This window comes from Puntigrus tetrazona, chromosome 9 (genome assembly GCF_018831695.1).
Source record: "Puntigrus tetrazona isolate hp1 chromosome 9, ASM1883169v1, whole genome shotgun sequence".
Taxonomy (NCBI): Eukaryota; Metazoa; Chordata; class Actinopteri; order Cypriniformes; family Cyprinidae; genus Puntigrus; species Puntigrus tetrazona.
In genome coordinates this window covers 14,778,764-14,798,551 of record NC_056707.1, presented here as the reverse complement: position 1 = coordinate 14,798,551, position 19,788 = coordinate 14,778,764, and the positions used below count along the sequence as shown (strand labels likewise).

The 19,788-nt window shown below is 39.3% G+C and overlaps 2 protein-coding genes across 4 annotated transcripts in view; both read left to right on the top strand.

Annotated features, from left to right (window-relative positions):
• Positions 1–3,121, top strand: part of man1a2 (mannosidase, alpha, class 1A, member 2) — a 66,662-nt gene extending 63,541 nt beyond the window's left edge. For all 3 annotated transcript variants that reach the window (XM_043248895.1, XM_043248891.1, XM_043248894.1), the window contains 2 exons: positions 2,162–2,277; positions 2,614–3,121. In XM_043248895.1, coding sequence (XP_043104830.1) covers positions 2,162–2,277; positions 2,614–2,746 — 249 coding nt within the window. In that variant the 3' untranslated portion in view covers positions 2,747–3,121. The remainder of the gene's footprint in view (positions 1–2,161; positions 2,278–2,613) is intronic.
• A 6,140-nt stretch (positions 3,122–9,261) lies between these two features.
• tent5c (terminal nucleotidyltransferase 5C) lies at positions 9,262–15,095 on the top strand. Its single transcript, XM_043248485.1, has 3 exons — positions 9,262–9,395; positions 9,577–9,701; positions 10,563–15,095. Exon 3 carries the CDS (start codon positions 10,584–10,586, stop codon positions 11,742–11,744), a length of 1,161 nt encoding a protein of 386 aa, XP_043104420.1. The 5' UTR covers positions 9,262–9,395; positions 9,577–9,701; positions 10,563–10,583; the 3' UTR covers positions 11,745–15,095.
• Positions 15,096–19,788: the final 4,693 nt, after the last annotated feature.

The following is a 19,788-nucleotide window of genomic DNA, read 5'->3' as shown; positions in this document are numbered from 1 at the left end:
GGTGTCATTGTTCTGCCGGTACAGTACTGTTTCCCTGCAATTGGGCTTCTTTTGATGAGCCGCTGTGTGCCTGGGCTCCGTCTCTCCTTCCCGCCCTTATTTTCACTCTTTCCATTTCGGTTAAAAGAGAAAGTGAGCAGTATAAAGCTCACTTGTTCCCAGTCACAGAAGTTCCTTCGTTGCTATCAGCTCTTTTTTTCCTCTTCTTTTTTTCCCCCAATTTTATCATTTTCTGTCTCAAGCTCTCTCTGTACACCTCTTTCTTTCGAGAATCTCAGGTACTCACAGTCTCTTCTCTTTGCTTTTCTATCGCTTTGTGTAGATAAATGGTATTGTGTTTATCTGTTTTGCGTCCACTGATCTCCAGGATTAGTTCAGATTTTCTCACCAGCTCTACAAAATCTCGTGTGAAGTGAGATGGTCAGTTGAAGCTGAATGGCTTCAGTTTTTTTTGTGTTTAATTAAGTTTAATTTTTGAAGATTGGGAATTTGTGGTTTATATAAAAAAGCAGGCATCATAACATTAGAAGGTAGAGTATGGGAGGAAAAAATAATCTTAGCAAATGAAAAATTAAACTCAACTGTGTAGTTAAATCTGTGTTTTTAAAGATGTTAGATGATCCAAAGGCAAACCAAAATGGAAAACAGTGGAAATGAAGCTGAAAGTCTTGTGAATCTCTGTAGAACGGGTTAATAGGAGGCAGGATCAGGCCAGCTGCTGTTGCGTTAAAACCGCGTGAGGTGAGTCCTCGGTGTAGCAGCTGTTTTAGGCAGATCTGCTCCAGGTAGGTGAGCACATCATGCCATGTTTTCCTGGCACAGATGGCTTGCATCACTCCTGCCTGCAGAGGCTGGAACAGCACTAATGGAGCATTATTGGTTCTTGGAGAACAGGGCCAGAAAAATAGAGCGGCTTCGTATATTTTCTATTTTTAACTTGTCATTACCGCAAGTACACAGTCATGCATTGATTTGATTTGCAGTCATAAAGTGGTGATCAGGACGGCGTTTTACCTCATATAGCCCATACTGTATAGGCAATCTTTCTGAGATGAAGCACAGGAAATAATGCATCTGGAACTGAGTTACTCACCACTTGGATGGTAACTTTATTAGAAACTTCAAGATATTACATAGTTTAATCGAATTTGAGAACAATAGGCTGGCCCTCACTGTTGTAAGACATGTGCATAATTCAAATCAAGGACATAGTCATGACTCAAGCATTTTTTTTTACAACCTTTAACATCAAATGTTCATCAAAAGGTGCCAGGATTTCCTCCACCTTTCCAGAACATCATCGGACATTTCTTGCTATAAACCACTAAATAATTATATTGTAGTAAAACATGATTTTTTTTTTTTTACCAAATAAACCATCACCTTTAAATTTGCAGGACAAAGTAAATTCAGTCATATTTAAAGCAATATGAGAACTGCATTAAGTTTAGCGGCAGCAGCAGCTCTTAAAGTAGCATTCAAAGTAACTTAATAACCAGCTGCTGTGATGTCTGTTAATCAAAGAGCAAAATTAAAAAGAGGAAATCAATCTCTAGCTTTATGATTTCTTTATTTACTTTAGAATTTAGTGTTTGATAACTTTATTAATAACTTTATTTATTATTTTCTTACTGAGGGCCACAGGTAGCAATTTGATATTTTTATCATGGGTTTATGTGAAGATTTATAAATTGATAGTTTTGTGTTTTTTTTTTTTTTTTCTCACCAATTGACAGCACTATGAATATTATATATACACTGCTATTGAAAGGTTTGGGGGGTTGGTATGTTTTGAAAAATATAATATTATTTTACAATATTATTTTATTATTAAAAAAAGAGACTGTAATACTGTTATTATAATTTTAAAACATTTTTCTCTTTGAATATGTTTTAAAATGTAGTTTATTCTTTTTTTTATCTTTTTTTTTTTTTTATCAGTCATTATTCTGGTCTTCGGTTTCACATTATCCCTCAGAAATTGTAATATGCTGGTTTGCTGCTTAAGAAACATTTCTAATTGTTATCATTGCTGAAAACAGTGGCGCAGCTTCACATATTTTATGCTTCATTGTTAAATAAATAATAATTTCTTTCAGCGAAAAAACCAAAACAAAAACGAACTCTTACTTACCCTAGACGTTTTTCACTTTTTCTGCAGGCTATAGATAAATACTGCCGAGTAAGCGGAGGATTCTCTGGTGTCAAAGACGTCTACTCCTCCAACCCCACCTACGATGACGTCCAGCAAAGCTTCTTCCTGGCTGAAACGCTCAAGTAAAAATAACTACATTTAACAATACCGCGCTGAAGCTGCCTTGCTGTAGTATCACAGACTGTTTCAGTTCGTTGAGCCGGTACATGTTATTATTTTCTGTTAATGTGATAATGGTCAAGGTAACCGTGCAGCACAAGGCTAGCACTGTCAAAAGAAGTGACAATTAGCTTAACAAAGTGGGGATTTGCAAAGGAAACAGGAGTGGAAAGACAGCCGGTCATTACTGCCACCCGCTGGTTTCACTGAAACACTGCCGAACGTGTTTGAATCATATGCGTGACCCAGTTTGCTGTGAGCATTCAAGTTAATGGTATGATCCTTATGTGTTTCTGTAGGTATCTCTATCTACTTTTCTCCAGCGACGAGCTGCTGCCTCTTGAGAACTGGGTGTTTAACACGGAGGCCCATCCTCTGCCCGTCCTGCACCTGGGCAACATCACGCTGCCTGGCAGCGAGACCCAGCGGTAGAGCGGACTCACCGGGGGGGCGCTCTCCCCCCTCGCTCGCCCCTCTTTAAACGCCTCCCTCCTTGTGAAAGACAGCAGCTGCCAGCTCAAAGGAGAGGAGAGAACTGTACCCACCAACCACCGTCTCCTCCTGGACTGTGAATCATGGGACTACAGTGAACGGAGGAGACCGGAACAGACCCGACTCTCTTTATCTATGTCTCTCTCATATATTCTCTGAAGGACAGACTGCCGGATTGATCACGTGTGTCTCTCTCCTGCGGGCGCTGGTCTTACACACACTGTACACGCATTAGCGGACTTAAAAGACCTTCTGAAGTGGATGTGCGTTTCTCACTGGGGAAGGATTTTAACAAAGTTCCTTTCTTTTCTTTGCCCCCCCTCCTCTCTCTCTAATTTGGTGGCATTTCATATCATCAGCTCGGCACTACATCAAAATGATGGATAAATGGTTTTCGGACCAGACCGCCTTCAGAGCCTTTTACTCTCTGAGCTGGGCTTCTGGAGATGGCAGATGTTGGATGGGACCTCCTGTGAAATCTTTCTCCAGCTGAGGCTGTATTTAGGCCACAGGCACCAGGAATGTTCTGTTCTCCTGGATTTCTCTTCAGACGGTCTCTCCGATGTCTCTTTGTTAAGGTTAGCGGGTAAAAAGGGACACATGCTGCTATCGAACAGCTGCTGCCTGTGACACAGTCACCACCGTCATTCCAGAAACCTTTCCATTCCCATCTTTTTTTTTTCCTTTTCTTTCATCCACTGTGAATGCCCAGAATGTCATTCATACTGCATAGGATGGGTTTTGCATTACAAGGAATCAACACTTGAAGTAACTGTAACTTGTGGAGAGAAGTCACAGTGCTGTAGATGCTAATGCTCACGGAAGTCACTATTTGTTTTCATTTGTCGATGGTGGCGCTTTGTTAGACCAGACCAGATTCTTTCAACAGCCAGGATTTACCACTAATCGTAGTAGTTTATATATATATATATATATATATATATATATATATATATATATATATATATATATATATATATGCTTTAGAGTTCATAAATACACTGTGTGCCCTTTATAAGAAACCCAGAGAAAATAAAACACACAAAAATGCAAGGATTTAAATACCATTGCATAACAACTAAGCCCATGAAGTGCGACGTTGGGAATACTTCTGAATGCTCTTTTGTCATTTCAGTTTCTGGATGTGTTTTTTGTTAGTTGAATGCTTATCTCTTAATATTTCATGTGAGTTTTAACACCCTAGTTAAACACCCTAAACATGTTTTCTGAAACACGGTGGTGGCCGACAGATTTCTGAAACGCAAGTATTTTGTTTGTTTTTATTTATTTATTTTTGGGTTCAATTTACCTTTAATGATAATTGATTGAGTCTCTTTTGAAGATGTGCTTAGCCTTATGCTCTCAGACTCATGTTTGTTTGTTTGGGGGGGGGGGGTGTTATCCTCAAGTGTGTAAAATGGCACATCCACAGAAGATTTCATGTAGTTGACGACATTTTCTCATCTAACGATGAAACCGTGAGAATCAGTCCGTCAGAAAGACTTAAGCACCATTGATGGGATATTGGGTGTCTTCGATCAGCCCCCCTTTAAGGGTCTTTCCTTTTACATGCCATCATTTCAGTTCCTCACTTTCTAAAGCTCTTACCTGAGAAAGACGTGTCCTCTCCTCCCCTCTAGATGGCAGCAGTGGTGTCCGGCTGCTCCTGTGTGTGTCATTTCTTTTCTTTTCTCCCAGTAACATGACTTTGACTTAATGGTGAGTGAAGCCCAGGCCAACACTCTTCCCTGTTGTTGCTGGGTGGGTTTTGACAAAGATGTGTTCTGTATTTGTATTTTTACTGAACAAAAAAACAATAATTGTAAATATGTTTAAATGCCACACAAATTCAATAAAGATGTTACAAAAAGTGAACGGGATAAAACAAAACAAACTTTTATTGTCAGATCTTTTTTTATTAAATTATACAGAAGACTTTATAGTTTTGTTTCAGTTTACCAAAATCATAAAAGATAACATGGATACCAGGGTTGGGGAGTTATTTACATATATCAGAGAAAACAAACTGGTAAACACTGGTAAATGTTTTTTGAGCTCCAATTCAACATATTAGAATGATTTCTAAAATACCACGTGGAACTGAAGACTGGAGTAAGGACACATTTTCATCCGTTATCTCACAAGTTACATGAACTTTAATAAATAATTTTAAAACGCATTAACCCAATTTTTTTTTTTTTTTTATTAAAAAGTAATATCTCCCAATAGTGGACTGTTTATTCTGCAGTTTATTAAATAAATACTGCCTTTGACACCATGAGAGACTCTCATACAGTTTATTATATTTTATATTGATGTTTAGCATATGGAAATATACTTGAACAAGCATGAATGAGTGGAAACTTCCTGGAAAGTAACTGGTTTAAAGCGTTCGTGACAATGTGCGTTTGTTCTTAGCACAGCCTATATATAGATGGAATCTAGCTACGGCATGAACATTTCAATGATTTCAATATAATATTAATGATCGAGGCTTTATCTGTTTGTTTTAAGGCCTTCATGCTGCTTCGCTCTTGGCAGCACACGTTGATATTATAGGTCATGGTGAACTGGTCCTGACACATTACCCTTGTCCTCAGCGTTCACGTCATCACCATTGCAAACAGTATTTCACTCGTGAGCTTGTTATTATTAGTCAGATTTGCAGCAGATTTAAGGGCAAAAATGTTTTGTTTGTTTTTTTTTTTTAATAAACGGTCCTCTGTCATTGAGCTGTCTGGACTGACCGCAGTGTGACAGGACAGGATGGATGGATGGCAAAATCTGGGGGCAGAGGTCATAGGCCGGGTGTCATTTGCCCTCTTTAAACAACCCTAGTGACACAATGTGACCTGCTGTATCATCTGCTAAACAGATGCTGAAAGATGAAGGATTTCTCCTTCCACACACACAGACTGGTCCAAACTCTTGAGTCCACTAGTGGAAATATCTTTTTCTAATTTAATGAATTTTTTTATTTTTGAGTTTGCATGAACTTTTCACCAGTGCAAAACCTGATGATCATTTTCTCCAGCATGATATGAGAATGATCCAAAGAGTAAGTTTGGGTTTGGGTCAACTCGGGCTACAAACTCCGTTGCTGCTCAGTGGAAAACAGTGAGCGATAAGCTGGAGAAACTGGCATGTTGCAAGTTTGTGGAGCAAAAAAAGGCACCAAGGTCACTGTGAACCTTCTAGGTCAGTTGGCATTTTCTACTAACGATTATACACGCAGAAATAGTGTCCTTAGACAACAAAGGATCGTATTCCTTTAAAGCTAATACTGTGCTAGGGTAAGATGTCCAGTTGAATGGGATGCTACGTTGCAGGTCATTTAGTATCTTTATAAATATTTCTCCTCTGGGTGTTTCTGTAGTATAAAACATTTGAAAGCTTGGTCATCGTCACAGCCGTATTTATCATGCTGCATGTTTTAATATTATTTTTGAATGATGATGTACCTAAGACGATTATGCCTGATCTGATCTTTTTGGTGTGACACTCTTAACAATCATGATCAGACTTCAACTGCATAGTGTACTGAAGCACTAACTGGATTTGCTTCAGCATCCACTTTTATATTGGACGAGTGTGACTTAACACAGTACCAAAATGTAATTTAATGAAATCTAATAAAACATTTGTATTCATTTGTATTAATTCATAATACCATTAAAGTGCACCAATTGATATTGTCTTCACAACCAAAAAATCTTGTCTTGTCATAGTCAAATGTTATAAAAATTTAAAGATTAACCCTGATACCATTATAATCGTCTACAAGGTTTCTCGCTGTAATATCATTTCCTCTTGTGTGTGTGTTTTCGTGGTGGATAATCCCAAAAGTTAACAGCTTTGTTTTTTTTGTTAGTTTTTTTTATCATATAAATATAGAAATAGTATATACCATTTTTATAGAAATTATAGAATTATAGAAGATATATAGATAGATAGACATTTATTTTTTTTAATTATCTCTTAAAATATGAATGTTTGTTTTCCAAAAAATTACAATTCTCTGTTCTAATTTACTAATCTTCAAATAGTTCCAAACCTGTATGACTTTTGTTTTTTCCTTTGGAAATTTCAGTCTTTTCCCCCCTCTATACACTGGAAGTCAATGCGCACGAAAAAACTAATTAGTTAACATTCTTCAAAATATCTTTTGTGTGCTGCAGAAATGAAGTCATTCAGGTTTGGATTCGGTAAATGTTTTGAGTGAACTTTCCCTTTAGCTTCTACCAGCTGACAGATGAGAGCCGGCGCTCCATCCCTTTGGTGTTAGCCAGGACGCATGAGACCTTCTGCGTCGTGTTTTTGTTTTTCAGGAGTTCCGAATTTTAATCAATATATCCCAGAGGGTTGCTGATGTCACGGGAAAGAGAGGATTATGAATGTCACCATGAGTCACCGGACTGATAGACAAGGGGGGAAAAAACAATTGCGCGGACGTCCGCAAACGTAGTGGAGTGTTTAATGTGTTAATGGCCTGTATGTGCGTGTGCGCGCATCCTTCAGTGTGTTTAATGTGTTAATGGCCGCCGGTTAACCATCCGTAGCTTGGACAGTGAGTCATTTCCACTTGGCGTTGAGCCCAGCTGCAGCAGGTGGCATTGCCACTCCTCACAAACTAAATGACATTCACCTTTGAACAAAACACTGCTTAATTTCTACTCGATTCAGCGCTCTCCGTGAACTTTATTTATTCTATTAAATCCATCTGGGGAAGAAAATGCTTGCTTAGCCTCACGAGACTTCATGTATTGTTAGGTATTTCTCAAAGGCTGTTCTTGACTGTGTTCTCAATTCATGGTTCGGGTCTCCAAAAATTTGTAAACTCCTGGATTAAACGTATTAAACTATTAATTGAATCACTGCTTTCTGCTGGGCTCCATGTGATGTATATGCCAAACAAGTCATCTAGAATCTCTCTTTTTCTCTTGTGCTTTTTTTTTTTTTTTTAGGTCATTTAGCTGTCGAAAAAAAAAATCGAACTTAGAAAAAGTGTACTAACCAGTTTGGGCAGTAATAATCTAGATGCTTTTAACTTGTACATTCTGTTTACTGAAATCACTTACATTCTCTTCCGTAATGCCGATTTGGAAAAAAAAAACATCTTATGCAAACCCTTCACACAACATACAAGCTTAAATAAGATTAAATTTAGCTATGCTGCCAAGATTGGAAATTCGATTGAATGTATTTTTCCCTATGACAGTCTTTAGTGTTGATTTCTGTGCGTATGAGTCAGCATGGGAATGATGCTCCCGTCGTAAATGTCAGTGACGTTTTTCTTATCTCACATCATTTTCTGCACCTCCTCACCATTGACGTCATGTTAGATTAACACAAAACTGTCAGGACAGTCCCTCCGATCCGGTTTCTAATTCTCTCTCTGTCGCTGTCTCATTCTCTCTTTATCTTTTCTAGGCCATTCACAAACTCACTGTTGTTCGAGACCCAGCACACAGAAATGGAGTTTTCTCAAATGCAACTGAGCAATCGTTTCCTGTTTCGCTTTCTCGTGTAATCTATACCCGCATAATTGCTAAGAAAAGATTCAGAAGGAAGCAAAAGGGCCGGAATATCCCTCCCTCGTATTTCCACTGGAGGCTGCACAAGGTCTGTTGATTTACTCAGCAGCATCAGTGCTGATGTAGGCTAGTGCTGCTTTTTCTGAAGGGTTTCCCCCTGTTGTGCTTTAATACCACTTATGGTATACTCCCACAAACTCACCGTCCACAGTTTCACTGACACACCAACGCAGACCATTCTTTATAGACCGCTCAGTGTCTAAATATAGCTAATGGTTATTTGAGTTTCTTGTAGATCCAGCTTTTCCAAAACGAATACTATTAATTAGTGTCTGTTGTTCTCACAGTTATGAAAGACGCTACCTACAGAACAGCATTTGCGTGGAAGGTCTGTGTTTTTACTTTGTGAGGGCGAAAATAGTACATTCATGTTCAGAGTGATTGTATAAGTGGTTTTCACTGTATTCGAGGATTATGAATTGTTTTGCTTGTACTGTACTGATGTAGACCTGCTGGTGTGAACAGTTCTGTGAGAGGATAATGTAAAAGCACTGTGTATATGTGAACATTTCTACACTATGACCTGCCTGGTGCCTACCTGACTACATTCTTGAATATTTCAACACTTCAACATATAGCACAATATCAGGAGAAAAGCACAAATGCTTTTAAGTTAAAACACGCATCTCTATCTGCCAGTCCCCAAATTTGGCCTTTTATGAAAATAAAAAAATATAAGCCTAACGTGTAGCCTAATAATCATCAAGCATTAGCGAATTATTTTATCTGTTGTGCAATTTCCATACTGACAACAATAACAAGAGGCTTAGCTTTAGGTTAACGTATAACCTGTTTTAGGTACTCTCTTCAAAAGCCGGACGTCAAAATCTACAAGTGCCCATGGTCGCCTGGCAACACAAAAACCACTTCAGCCAATCACAGGCTTCGCCCGGCGCATTGATACCAGCGAATAGAACGCCGTATGTTTTTGAATTCCATATAGAGCCTTAGTCCATAGATGCCTTGTGTCGCAGAGCTTTAGCGTGGGACGAATGGTAAGTAAAATATAGACAGCGTATTTGCGATTCAGTTTGTTAGATAAAATAAAACGTTGTATGTGTGCTGTGTGCGTGTTGATGACTAAGGTTCAGAAATATAGTGCGCAGTGGAAGTGCGGAGAATCAGGTTGTTTAGTAGGCAGTTATAAGAGAGCGCGCATGTGTTTGTGCTCTTCAGAACTGAAGCTCTGGCGTTTGACGACTGAACGGATGGATGGAGGTGCTGGTGCGAAACCTTATTTGACATCCACTACTTTGTGCCGACCACGTTGCTGAGCACTTCAAGTGGATTTACTGAGAACAGTAGGTGGATATAATTCAGATTTAAAACTTAACTTGATATAAGCGCGTTGGGTTTGTGTGATTCGGAAGCAATCGAACGATTCACTTTAAAGTTTGCGTTTGCGAAATAAATGTAGACATACTAACGTTGTTTGGTTTGAACGCTAATCTCACCCAGTCTCTCACGTGCCCCGTTTCAAACGATTGTTTTTTTTTTAGTTATACATCATACTCCGATTAAATAACTATTTGTTTGTTTTTTTTCTTCCAAGCAAATGCACTGTTTGGAGTGTTGTACGTATGTTTTTATGTACTTACATTGACTGTTGTTGGAATACAATTTAGGTTGTCGAAAGTTTGCCTGCTGACCGTCATGTATTTTTATCTAAGTCTAATGCGAAATTCTATCATAATTTGGAAACAAACCAAACGGATTCCTGTTGGAATTTTCTTACAACACAAAAAAGGCAGAAATCAGATAAATGCGTGATTGATCAATGATTTTTTTTTTTTGTTCGTTTGTTTTTCATTGGGAATCATTCTGAATTAGTTGAGGAGCAGCTGAGTGTCTCACAGTATAAGTGCTTCAGTTTCTGTTTAGAGTTTGTTTGTCCTTCTGGAAAGCCCGCGAATCGTTGTTAGCTTTTCTGTTAAGAGAGAGCTGGAAACCAGTTAGACAGTTTATAAGCGCGTGTGTAAATTTTTATATTTATTATATATATATATATATATATATATATATATATATATATATATATATATATACACACATGCATACACACATGTATGTTTATAAGTAAATATTAATAAAAATATAAAAACTTTTAAAAAGGAGATTTTTAAAGAGTCAGTGAAATTGTTTTTGCACTTATTTTATCCCAGGAAACTGCATAAGTGGCAAACATGGCCTCAGCTTCATCCAGCAGTGAAAGTGAGTCGCAAAGTGTGCTTACCTGGGAGCAAGTGAGCCGCTTGAATGACGTGCTGACGGAGGCCGTGCCAGTTCACGGACGAGGAAACTTTCCCACACTGGAGGTCCGTCTGAAGGATATCGTCCAGATGGTTAGGAACCGTCTGGAGCTGAGGGGCATTATGGTCAAAGATGTCCGCCTGAACGGCTCGACCGCCAGCCACGTGCTGGAAAAGGACATTGGCTGGAGCTACAAAGACCTGGACATCATCTTCAGGGTAGACCTTCCTCGGGAAGAGGAGTTCCAGCTCATCAAAGATGTGGTTTTGAGCACTTTGTTGGACTTTCTACCAGAGGGGGTGAACAAGGAGAAGATCACTCCCATGACCCTGAAAGAGGCCTACGTCCAGAAGCTGGTCAAAGTCTACACAGAGCAGGACCGCTGGTCCCTCATCTCGCTGTCAAACAACAATGGCCGCAATGTGGAACTTAAGTTTGTGGACTCGATCCGGAGACAGTTCGAGTTCAGCGTGGACTCCTTCCAGATCATTTTGGACTCAGTGCTGTCGTACTATGACTTCTCAGAAAACCCCATGTCTCGGCACTTCCACCCTACCGTGGTCGGGGAGAGCGTGTATGGCGACTTTGCAGTGGCTCTGGACCACCTCAGGAACAAGCTCATCGCCACCAAGCGGCCGGAGGAGATCCGCGGAGGTGGTTTGCTCAAATACTGCAACCTCCTGGTGAGGGACTTCAGGCCCACGGACGAAGACGAGTTTAAGGCCTTGGAGCGCTACATGTGCTCCCGTTTCTTCATTGACTTTCCTGACATCGGTGAACAACAGCGCAAACTGGAGACTTATCTGCAAAGCCACTTTGTCGGTGAGGAGAAGAACAAGTACAACTACCTCATGATCCTGCGAAGGGTCGTGAACGAGAGCACCGTGTGTCTCATGGGACACGAGAGGCGGCAGACGCTTAACCTAATCTCCCTGATGGCGTTTCGCGTTCTCGCTGAGCAGAACGCCATACCTGATGCGTCCAGTGTCACCTGCTACTACCAGCCGGCTCCGTATGTCAGAGACCTGAACTTCAACAACTACTATGTGGCCTCTTGTAACCAGTCCATTCCAACTTGGTTGCCTTGTAACTAAGACTCAAAGATGCTTATTCAAAAACAAAATCCTCGAGTTGGCCAGAACGCAGGATATTTGGCCGTAAGGGATGTTTCCCTCTGTAGACATAAAGGATATTTAAAATGATTAGTGTTTCCTTTTTTTTTTTTTTTTTTTTTTACTTTTAATTCCTTCTCTGCAGAGGTGCCAAGACATTTCTGATTCAAAGTGATATATTTTAGTGATTTTTTTTTTTTTTTTTCTTTTTTTATTTAATATTCTAAAGTTTCAGATTTCTTTGTTCTCATCTCTGTCCCTGACCCGAGAGATTATTATTTTTTTCCATATTGAAGAGAAACTATTCCCATAGTGCCTTAATATATTCTAACCTTAAAAAGGAAGGAAAATGCATATTGGGACAAATTAATATATTTTCCTGTGTGTTACAAAATAAAAAGGCCAAAAAAATAAATAAATAATGTTCTTAGAAATTTGAAGGAGAAAAAAAAAAGACAAAATTTGCAAGAAAAGATATGAAAAATGTGAGCACAGGTGAAATAATAGGTATTTTAGGACTAAAGTTATCAGGAGTTTTTGTTTTGTTTTTGGTACACTGGTGGGCAGCTAAATTCTTTTTGTTCTCAAATAGAAATGTGAACAGAATAATGTTAAAGTATTCATAGCAATGTGCTTCAGATTGCTGTGTGAATGAATACTGAAGGCTTTTGTGTTCCACCGTACGTTTTTGAGAATTTGTCATTTATAAACCGATTCGGTCTTGCCAGTTACATCTTAGGTGAGACCGTGATTGAATTTGGTTGCGGCATGTACAAAAAGATGCTTTGTCCTTTTCCCAGCAGTTCAGAGCAGTTAAACAGTCCATTTTTATGAAGATTAATGAAGATCCTCTGCTCTAGTCGTTAAACCTTCCTTCGTCTCTTATTAATATTGTGTTTGTGTTTAAATGGGACGGAGAGGTCATGCTTGTCCATACAAGGTTCAGCTGTTGGACGATCTGTCCTCCTGAGCTTTTTGCGGCCATTAACAGACTTAGCACTGCCTCGTGTAACAAGACCTCCAGCTAACAGCCTAGCCAAGCCAAATGGTGTCGCAGCGCTCTAAAATTATCCCTTCCTGCGCCTCCCGGGATGTGCCTTGAATGGACAGCATGTGGGGTGGAATTTCTAGTGGGGCAACTGTCTTTCCTATGCTTCTGACTAGTGTCACTGTAGATGAGGAGAGGACTCTGGCATGTCACGAAGCCTTTTCTGGTAATTGAGGTCTGGGAGGGGTTGCCGTAGCTGAAGGATATGCCCGTGCTCCTTTAAATGAACGTAAAATGCATGTCAGTGTGGATTCCTTTCCAGTTTTGGATCTAATCGATGTTGCTGCTCTTGATCTTTATTGGGCTTCGATGTCTCCTGTCTTGGTTCTTTGTCAGTTAACTTGATGTTATTGCTTCAAGGCAAGTTGCAGTCGTCAGTTGGGTTAAGCTAGTTCCATGTTTTTTTTTTTTTTTGTACGTTAGACAGTATTTAATTATGTGTCTGAACCTCCCCTCCCCCCCTTCATGCCCACGTGTAGTTCTCTTTCTGACATTCGTCCATCCAGAGTGGGGTAGTACTCTGTTAGCTGCTCTTACGTAATGGCCGACAGCTGCCCCCTGCCCCTCAGGTTTCCTCTTGGCCTCGCTCACGCGCCACAGCTCCTGCTGCTTCAGCTTGTACGAGCACATGCGCTAGATAACCATGAGAGCCACGTTCCTTCTCTTATCTGCGCTCCCAGACTTCTAGGGTAAAGAGAGAAGGGTCACATGGCCTCTCATTCAGTGGGTTACACCCCAAAGCGCATTGAGCTGGATTGGATTTTTGCTTGCACGTTGTTTTTTTGTATTTTGGCTCAACTTTTTTTTTATTTTTTTTTTCAGTATTTTTGGGGCATGCACACTGTGGACCAATGTTTCAACCAGCAACACAGCACACATGTGCCTTTTCTGTGATTAACCCATTTAGAAAGTGAAGACGCTGTAGCTCATCCTCTCTGGTTTCAGAATAATTTGGTGCCGTTAAATTTTTGCTAGTCCATTAAAAGTGTGAAGGATGAATGACTGCGCTTTTTTTTTTTTTTTTTTTTCCTTTTTCTTTGTCGCTCCTTTTTTTTTCTAATTGTAGTTGTCTAGTCATTCCAGTTATGAATCATTTACGCCTTTTCACCATCACCCTCCTAACCAAAGCAAGTACTGTGTACTACACAGCATTCTTAAAATCCGAAAGGCCGAATTAAGAACCCATGTCAATGAATGCACTTTACAGGCCTTATCATTACTCCAAAGCTAGTCATCGTCACAAGCTATAAGGTGCCCTTTTTTTTTTTTTTTTTTTTTTTTTTTTTTTTAATGGGGGCGTCTCAGGGACATGATAAAGGGCTACAGTGTGTCTTGAGGATAGCTAAACTTGTTCAGCCAACTTCCTGCAAAGTGAACCCGTTTGAAAAGCATCGTATTACTAAGCAATTTAGAATATATAAAATCTACACATCAGGAACAAGTGCTTCTGTTTCAGAACTGGTTTTCTTTTTTGTGTGTGAAAGAGTTTGTGTTATCTATAGTGGCTGGCCAACAGAATCTCGCCTTAACCTGTCTTGTTTTTTTTTTTTTTTTTTTTTTTTTTTTTATTTATTTTTTTTTTTTGATCATGTGTGAAAACGAAAAGAAACATGCCTTTTTGTTTTGTGCGTTTTATCTTGTCCAGATGCACTTCACATAGATAAGGCCTGGTGTGATGAGGCTTGGCTCATTTCCTTTTTGAAGTCTGTGTAAAGTTTCTTGAAAGGGAAGTGTTAAAATGGGAAAACATGCTTTTGTGTTAGTATTCACATTCTGTTCTTTTTTATTTTCTTTGTCTCCTTGTCAGCTGTAATTCCATATTCCCCAGTGTTACCCTTTATTCAATAGACAAAGGTGTTGGAGCTTTTTGTAACGCAGCTCTGAAAGCATCTGTAACTGTGTGTACGGGGAGATTTATTGGATTTGGACATGCTTGTCTAAAGTGCAAGTCTTAATGATGATTGAGGCCTTTTTGAAGCCCTTTTGCAATGTTGCAAGAAGAGTTGTGGATTTCAGCAGGTTTTGTTTACTTTTTTTTTTTTTTTGATTTATTTGTCTTGTTTGTCTGTTCTGATGTTAATGATTGTGAGTTCAAAAAAAAAAAATTAAGTGAAATGGAAGTCGCACTATTATTTTGAAATAGTTATGTCGGCGTGGTGATTTGATGTAGATTCATTGTGCCATTTTGTTTCTCAGCACTTTTACCTCACTATAAGTTTCCTTTGGCTGGAGTTGAAAATAAGGAAAATGTGTATCAAGGGGAATAATAAAGTATTGAAAGCCCATTCTTTTTCCATGTCCTTTTTCTTTGAAAATAAAAATCCAGTAGATACTCTCTATAAAATTTGTGTTTCCGATAAAGAAATCTTAAAACCAAACTAGTGGAGACTGATAGTTTCAAGTGTTTAAATGATCCGGGTTCGCTGAGGTGTTTATTCCCAAGGGTTCTCTGGCCCCTGTGGTGTTTGTCTCAGCTGCATTGCTCCACTGCCCTTAAAAGCACAAGTATGAATCAGCAGTCTCTGCAGCAGGCTCGAGCTGCTCTCTGTGGCTGATAAAGATAGTCCTGATCTATATCCATCGCATGGGCTAAAAATTCAAATCTTTAATTATCCTTTCTTGTACGTGTGATTTACGCTAAATAACACTTGAAAATGTTAAAAGCCCCGTTTGTGTGCCTCCTGTTCTCGAGCACATGTTTCCATTTTATCCTGACATTGTATTACGGATGACAAGAAGATGGTCGCATAATGCAGCACAAGAGATTTGAGCTTTAAAACCTATTTAGGTATGAAGGGAAATTCCCTGAACGGTTTCTGCTTACGGATAGTGTTACGGTTCAACATGCTCTATTAAATGCGTCAGACTTCCTTAAGTGTTGAAATTTTAAATAAATTAAATTAAAATCTCTTACATGTGCATTTTAATTTATTTTCATAAGGTGGTCGGTTTAAAATGTCTGAATTTAATTTGTGTATAATGTTTATAACTGTTGTTTTGCTGCTGCTGCTGTTTATTATTAAAGCTTCAAGGTAAGATCTTGGTTTTGATGCCTGTCAGGAAGTAGAAAAATGGCTTGTGGAATTCGGTTCATTACATTTTCCATGGCTACAGTTAATTGTGCGCGTTAACAAAATGTTGTGGGAGCAATTGTTTTTACAGTTCGCTTGGTAACATCTGGAACTCTCACATATTCTATGCACTCAAATGAAAGGTAAAGACGTGTGTGTGTGTGTGTGTGTGTGTGTGTGTGTGACTGTGACTGATAATCAAAGGCCCAGGACAGTTAGTGAGCACGTTCACTTCACACAAGTCCAGGCGCTCAGTCACTGGAGGCCACTGAGAGAACAATAATGAGTGAAAATGGCTGGCCAACAATGACTGATTTCTGGAACAGTGCTGATAGAAACATGTAGAGGGAAACAATGAAAGCACAGCACGCAGCACAGTCTTTATCTAGAGAATCCCCTCTCTCCATTCTCTTCAGTATTATCATTTATAAGAGACATATGGCTGAGAGAAAGTTCCCTGTTTGAAATAAGGGCCATTCGACTGCGCAGAGAACAGCGTTTTTGTTTTGTATAAAACATGCCAGGTTTCTGTGCACACAGAGGTTATGCTGGGGAGAGCATGTGTTTCTTCATAATATTTATGCCTCTTGTCAGATCAACTTTTAATTAGTCTTAAATTTTATTTCGGCGAACCCTTACAAGACTATAAAAAAAAAAAAATGAACGCTGAGACTTTATTCCCACAAAACTATCAAGCCGCTGCGTTCTGAGTTGTTTTCAGGAGATAGCAGTTCTGTAATTAGCATGTGGAATGAAGAAATGTCGGTTTCCCAGGTTATAAATCGTATGCAGTTAATATATAATGTATGTAATGGTTACGGCTACTGGATCAGGAAACAACTGCATTTGTTGTGAATGAAATGTTGAGCAGTGCTAGTCGAGAGAATATTCCCATGGTGTTCTTTGTAAAGCTGTTAGAGGTTCACGGGGGTTCAGCGTGACACTCGTGTTGTGCTTCGTAAGCAGAAGGTGCACGCGGCAAACTTATCAATCCTCTGAGAAATCAAGCAGCTTAAGCAAACTGTCTTTCCTGGCCAGGAAATGGGCAGGCTGCTCAAACACTAACTGCCTGCATCAACATCTTTCAAGAGGTGCCATTTATAGGAGCTCAAGGTCCTGAGAAACAGGTGAGGGATGCCAGATGTTCTTGTGGCTGAAACAGAGAGAATCAGAGACACAGGGTTGGGTAAAGGGGAGTAAACTCTACCGAAGCTGGGTATTTTTTTTGACCTTGTTTCTGAGAAATGCTAAAGACAATCTTATTACACCTACCAAAGTTCCTTTGCACCTCCCCCTGGTTTGATGATGCACAGAAACCTATAAGCCGCAACCTCAAGCTCCCCATGCGCTTTTACACTGAGTCACAAACTCCATATGATCGTCTTCAGGAAGATGGTCTCTAAAGTGTGAATGTACTAACTGACAGCAGTGTGGCATGATAGTACAAATCTGTAGTAAAAAAAACAACAACTCATATTCTAGGGGAGACCAGGAGCTTAACTGTGTATTTTGTTTTCAATGTTTATTAGTTAAAGCAATCCTTTTGTTACTGTACCTTTTATATTTTTGCTGGTAATGCTTAATGATCATTAATGTTTGTTCCATCCTTTTTTCACCCATTTTTTTGTGTGTGTATATACTGTACATAGGCTTACATGAAGTAAATTGTCACACTAGACACTGAAAAGCCATATATAATAAGCTAAAGGAAAAAAGCATTGTTTTGGCTGTTCAATGTGTATATTTTCTTGGCAATATCAGTGGAAGAATTCAGTTGCTATCAAGACCTTAAGATATGTGTGTAAAGGGGTGTTCAGAAATAAACTTAAAAATAAATTATATAAAGTAAAAGTGTGACAGCTAACCCTGGTCTCACCTACATGCAGTGTTTATGCAGTATATTTTTTTGTAATAAAAATATATTTTCATAAAAAAGTTTCCTAAAATAAGTGAAAAGATAAAAACGCAGAAGCGGTTGCAGGCAAAAAAAAAAAAAAGAAGCTAAATGTCGGCTATCATTTGCAGCGGCGTTATAATCATAACTGTACTAATAAAATACAGAGTTTGGGAAATACTGAAATACATATTGCTGCGCCCACTTCCTGAACATCTCAGACAGCATGCAGTGAGGTACGGCCCGGTCTAGTTTCTAAACGTAAAACCTAATTTCATTTTTCAAATGTAATTTACCAATGAACTCTTGCCCGATTCAGCAGGCACGGATGGCGAACCCAGAGGTTTGGAAATCAGCCTTTTGTTTCACTCGCCTCGCTTTTGTGGAGTTACAACGTTAGATGTCGTATAAATGTCAGTCGGTAAAAATGACTTACTATTTGCTTATGTCATCACTTTCGTGAAGTTTCCTCATCTTGCTCTCGCGTTTCAAATAAACATATTCACGCCAAAACGTTTCGCGCGTGAACGACGTCGTTTCCCAGAAACATTTACGGTCATAATTTTACAACAAACGGGTCCGTGTAGATAAACAATGTAATGTTCTATTATGAATTCTATTATGAAGTGTGCTGCTGCCCCCCACTGAGCAGTGATATTCACAGCACAGTGACCCGCTCCTGCCCTCAGACTTCGCCGGTAACAGACAAGAGCGGTACAATAAGCAGATGGTCTGAGCTAATCAATGCCATATTTTCAGTTCCAGCGCTGATAAAAGAGAGCGAGCGTCTATGTTCATTCACCCAATTAATCATCCTGCTGCCTATAGGGCCGATCAGTCTGTTTCATTTCATACTGCTCAAACCTAATCGCTTCGGTGTATTTCACTCTGGATCGCGGCGCTTTGGTTAGTGCAACAATAAATTCAGGTGTAGGCCAATGTTATGATAAAGAACCATGATATAATAATTTGCGTTTAAAGATATAGTTCACCTAAACGTGAAATGGGTTACTTCACTGTCATGCCTATTTTGCAGAACATGAAAAATAAGCGTTACGTTCAGATGTTTTGGTTCCAATGGTTACCAGAACTGTTTGGATATCAACGTTCTTCAAAATCTCTTTTGTTCAGCTGATGAAAGAAAAGTCATGCAGGTTTGGAGCAACGTGAAGGCAAGTGAGTTTTATTTTTAAGTGAAGTGTTCCTTTAATGTATTGCGTGCCCGATTCACATCAAACTAATGATTGGAAAACACTTAAAAACCAAAAGTAAATGCAGTTCAAATGGATATATAGTTTAATTAAAGGGTTACTGCACCACAAAACTAAAATAACGACTTTGGCGTGTAACATCACCGCAGCTGTCCAAAATGGGGCCAAGGTGATGTTACATGCAGAATCGGTGAATATTTTTGTTTTCTTTCCATACAAGTTCTTCTTATAGCTTCATAATTTTACGATTGAACCACTGATGGCAGATTCAGAGCGTTCTGCACCTTGACAGTGATGATTGTTTGGCAGTCAATGGAAGAGTCGCAAGCCTCCCGGTTTTCATCCAGAATATCTTAAATTATGTTCTGAAGACGAACTAAGCTTTTGCTGGTTTGGAAGAACAGGGTGGTTAGTGATTAATGACTCAGTTTCCATCAATGCATTTGACTAATTGGTGACTGATGTAAGGAAGGTTGTTTAAGGACAGACTAGCCAGTGATGATTAGGCACATTGTCATGTCTCCAATTCCCAGATACCCCTGCTGAGTCCTGATGGTGTTGTCATACTCGCTCTGATTCACAGCGTAACGCCAAAGCAATCTTGTCCAGGTGTTTCAGTTCAGCGTAGCTCTGCTGACCCCTCAGACATGGTGAGAGCTCTGTTGAAGACTGATTCATTTTCCTCACCACATGCGCCACCTCAGAGACAGCGGATTGACTCAAATGATTAAAAACAAACAGCACGACAGAAATATATCATGTGCTTTTGAACCCGTCTGAGAATATATAGATGGACGTGAAC